At 33.9% G+C, this 4,740-nt stretch overlaps 1 protein-coding gene across 1 annotated transcript; it reads left to right on the top strand.

Moving 5' to 3' along the window:
• The first annotated feature begins 1,393 nt into the window (after positions 1-1,393).
• Positions 1,394-2,762, top strand: LOC117668819 (olfactory receptor 11L1-like). The gene has a single exon (XM_034422874.2). It carries the CDS (start codon positions 1,821-1,823, stop codon positions 2,760-2,762), a length of 942 nt encoding a protein of 313 aa, XP_034278765.1. The 5' UTR covers positions 1,394-1,820.
• Positions 2,763-4,740: the final 1,978 nt, after the last annotated feature.

Genomic DNA, 4,740 nt, shown 5'->3' on the forward strand with positions numbered 1-4,740 from the left:
AAATGTATGTATTCTTGTTCTCTTGAGAAACATAAACCAGTGGCTACTGTCCTTCTCCACTTTCTCTGCTTTTGATCTAACTTAATTAGGCATTCTATGACACTAAACATTCTTATTCTTTTAGCAGTTAAATCAATGACACTCTTTAAGAAAATGGGCAATTTTTAAAAAATTATTGTTGAATTTTAAGGTAGAACAATATAGCATTGCTTTATAAAACAATACAAAAACTACTGTGTAGAACTTTAATAATACTGTTTCGTAAATTAATTATTATTGCAATGTCTTTAGTCATTTGCAATACATAAATTTCACTTATTTGGATGTTACTTTGGAGATTTCCAAATTTTCCTATTAGCCTTTCTTCATTCATTTGTTTAAATATTTTTAATTAATCCCCTAGTGTTGAAAATTTAGTATTTATCATAGGGACTGTTTGAACCTGTATGGAGATCAATACTCACTGCTTGGGAACATTTTGTCTACTTGAGAAGTTTTTTTTATATCTTTAATTATAGGTTTTGAATCTGAGACTGAAAGAAGTGTAGGTCAAGTTGTAAATTATGTTTTTCTTCAAATGTAATGTGTTATATATTATAGATTCAAGGACGGGAAAGGGAAAGGGAAATTACAATCATGATTTCATGGAAGAAGTCTGCATTCTGCACATTTGAATATAAGGATTAAAACATGTTGAATTGACCACACTTGGATAAACATTTATAATCTGCCAGATATTTTTAACAGCTTTACCATTTCAGTTCACTTCATTAAATACACATGGAGCTGGATCTCAGGTATTTATTTTTACTCCCTATAGACTGTTGTGTACAATATTAGGATATGAAACAAAGACCTTCATGCAATAAGAAAACAGATAACCTTAAAATGGTCTCATGCAAGTGGCAGGATCTAGTTAATAAATTCTTGCCTTTTTTGATGGGAAAGCACAAGTGAATTCCAGAGCTGTCAGATAGAATGGGAAGTCAGAAAGTACTCAGTAGAAAGCTATGACAACTTATTTTTGAACTGTTGCCAATAAAACTATATGGTTATATCTATGTAGTCTTTATCTTTTTACATCTTTAATACACATTATTTGGTTAGTATGACTGAATAAAGCAGATGATGAGGATAGGATGGCTGCTGAGGAGTAAGGGTTTTTCCTCTCTCTTATTCACAAGCTGCTGTGTTTGCTGCCACAGCTGATTCTTTTGCAGTTTTGCCCCCTGGATTTAAAGGTGAACACTTAGGAATAAACCAAAACAACTTTTGTATGGCTGTGGAACCAGCAGAGAGGGAGAATCTTGAAGATTGCAGCTCCTTGTGGGAGCAGCTGAAAAGTCAATGGGCGTTTACATCTCTTCCCATCAGAACATTATTGTAAGCATGCCTAGGATGGTTTTTTTTTTTTTTAGGGATGAGGATGATGACAACAAAATGTTTTCAACTGGAAAACTTAAATAAGGAACTTAAATCAGTTTTATGCCATGAGTGACAATGATTCTTACAACCATTGTTAAAAGTTTTCATATATGAGAAGCATAGCTAGAATTTGAAGAATGGTGACATAATTAAGATCTTTAATTCTAGGAGAAAAGATCCTAGGTATATCAGATGACTATAATGGAGATTACCATTCAACTGCTGACCAGAGACCTTACTTATTATGTTTTACTAAGTGTATATATTCTTGCACATTCATATTCTATATTCACAATTATATACTGAACACTTTTAGATCTTGCATCAGTTCTTTATGAGGAATCCTTGTTTTCTATAGGCTCTGCAGCTTCTTGATGTAACCTAGAGAACAACCCATGGAAGATAGAGAAGAGAATAATCAAACAGTAATAAAAGAATTCATCCTCCTGGGATTTGGAAATATTTCTGAGTTTCAAATCCTTCTTTTTCTGGTGTTTCTAGTTATCTATTTTGTGACAATGCTAGGGAATGTTCTTATTATTGTCTTAATTGTAGCTGACCCTCACCTTCACACTCCAATGTACTTATTCCTCATAAATTTGTCTTGCTTAGAAACCTGCTATATTTCAACTATTTCCCCCAGAATGCTTGACAGCTTCCTAACTGGAAATCAGTTGATGCCATTAAATTCCTGTTTCACACAGTTATATTTCTTCGGGGGATTGGCTACAGCAGAATGCTATTTACTTGCTGCCATGTCTTATGATCGGTATTTAGCGGTATGCAAACCACTGCATTATGTCACTATTATGAGTATGAAAACCTGCTTGCAGTTAGCAGGTTGCTCTTGGATTATTGGGTTTCTTGTGAACTCTGTGCCCACCTATTTAATAAAACAGTTAGTATTTTGTGGGCCTAATGTAATTGATCACTTTTTCTGTGATTTTACACCATTACTCCAAATATCCTGTAGCAACACCATGAAAATCCAGCTTCTAATATTTATTCTGTCAGCTCTCTTTGGATTACTTCCTTTTCTTTTAACCCTTGTCTCCTATGGCTACATTGTAAAAACCATTTTAAGGATTCCATCCACTGTAGGAAGGAAGAAAACATTTTCTACTTGCTCATCCCATCTTACAGTGGTTACACTCTTTTATGGAACTATAGTGATAGTATATGTGTTGCCAAAAACCAGAACCCTTAGAGATCTTAATAAGATCTGCTCTGTGTTCTATACCATTTTGACTCCCTTGGTAAATCCCTTTGTGTACAGTCTGAGGAATAAAGATATAAAGCAAGCTTTGAGGAAAGCTATCAATCATTTTTCTGTTTGACTGTAAGCAAATGTCTATCCTATTTGCCACTCATCATACTATCCTTGGTTTTTTTATGGTACAGCAGATATAAAAGTGATGTATCATCACATCAATAAGCACTAAAACTTCCAACTTGGTGAATGTATCCACAGGCAAAGATCCCAAAATAGCTTTCCACCAGATCTAGTTTGCTATTCTTAATTGGTATATTTAATTAGTTCCTAGTGAATCTGGTTTAAGTCCTGAGCTTTATATGGACAATCTTGACTCAGCACTTTACATTTATTCATTTTATCCCTGACTTTTTTTCTCAAATTCCTTTTATTTTATTTTTTCTAATATACCATCTACTCAGATTGCATTCTCAAAATACATGAGCTTGGTTGCTGTTAGTTGTCTTAAGAGATGAGACTGATACTTGGTGAACTTATAGTCGGTGATGAAGAAATGACTTGAGGAAGATATAGCCTCGTTAACTTGAGTCCTGTTTATTCATATTCCCAAGGGTTTCAGTTTGCTTATTTTTATAAACAATTATAATAATAAAAATAATTCTGTAATAATTTAGGCTATTTTGTGTACGTTATTCTGAGTGATGATTCACTAAGCATTTCTATCAGCTCAGACTCTTGGAAAGCAGTTTGAATCCCATCTGTGAACATGTTCACTTCTATTGAACCCTGAATGGAGAACATACAGAGAATGCAAGTCCATACTCAGTGCTCACCTCCTCAGCTCACAAAAATACTAGCCATATAAGCTATAAAATATATCATAAAATCTAATGAGTATTTTTTAAAAAATCTGTAAAATAAATTGAAAGAAAAACTTGTTTTATTAATAAAGGAAGTAAAATCAGATTTCTATTGCTCTACACATACTTTGTTAAAGAGTGACTGTGACATTACCATCAAAATAAGATTCTTTAGTTTCAGTTCAGTCTAGCCTGTGACTAGATACCAGTTCTTAAATTGTGGGATGGGACTCCATCTTTTTCTTCTTCCCATGAAAGATTATTAAAAGTAAGGAACTTTAATACTTGAACTAATCCTGAGTTCATCATAAATTTTGGTGCTCTCATGCTATATGCAAGTGAAACATTGATATTTAGACAGAAACTAAGGTAATAAGATGCCTTATGGATCCAGAAGATTTCTAAGAGACTCTTGGTTGCATTTCTGACATTCTATATGTCATGCATGCATTTTATTGCCTTTTAAATTGAAGAGATGATCAGGGTTTTGGATGAATTCTACACAACTGCATTCCCACTAATCATAGATCTTCATGATCCTAGAGGAATGATGCCATACACAAAGAGTGAATATGACCAAAGACATGACTTCATATTCAGGGATTATACTGTTGCAGTATAGGCAGCAGGGCAGGCTCATTTCTCTGGCTTTATTGCCTCTGCAAATGTTCATCTGGAAGCTCTTTTCAGATTAACTGCTCTCTACTAGGTAAAGTGGTGGAGTTATTATTCTATTTTGCTTCTGTGATATATTTATCAGATTTCATACTCAATTTTTAAATCTAGCCTTGTCTACTAGTTTTAGGTGACAAATTTATCATTGGGCTGTTGGTGAAGATAGTCCTCATTTACCAATTACACATTCAAAATTACAATAGGATTGGAAAATGAGACTTATGACTGGTCTTTGTAGTTGCAGACATTGCGGTGTCCCTGCTGTTAGTGATCAGGTTTTAGGAACTGGACCATAATTGTGCATTATGCATTTATAATGGCTACAATGTCCTGTAGTCACAAGATCACCATTTGTGACTTCAAGAGGTGATTTCCAACAAGCAAAATAAATGGGGACGCCAACAGTACTTTACTGGTCTTAGTCAAGTGACATTGTGCCTAATGACTATAGATAATTTGCTAATGTCCATAACCAGAACTGAAGTGGTAAATCAGACATGGATACATAATTTTTCACTTTATGATTGCTCACTTAGTGACAGAGTTGACAGTGCTACATGCAATTAT

The sequence above is a fragment of the Pantherophis guttatus genome, chromosome 4, assembly GCF_059756535.1.
Source record: "Pantherophis guttatus breed Tessera chromosome 4, ASM5975653v1, whole genome shotgun sequence".
NCBI lineage: Eukaryota > Metazoa > Chordata > Lepidosauria > Squamata > Colubridae > Pantherophis > Pantherophis guttatus.

Excerpts from the sequence above, each read along its gene's own strand:
- LOC117668819 (XM_034422874.2), top strand. The coding sequence starts at position 1,821 with ATGGAAGATAGAGAAGAGAATAATCAAACAGTAATAAAAGAATTCATC.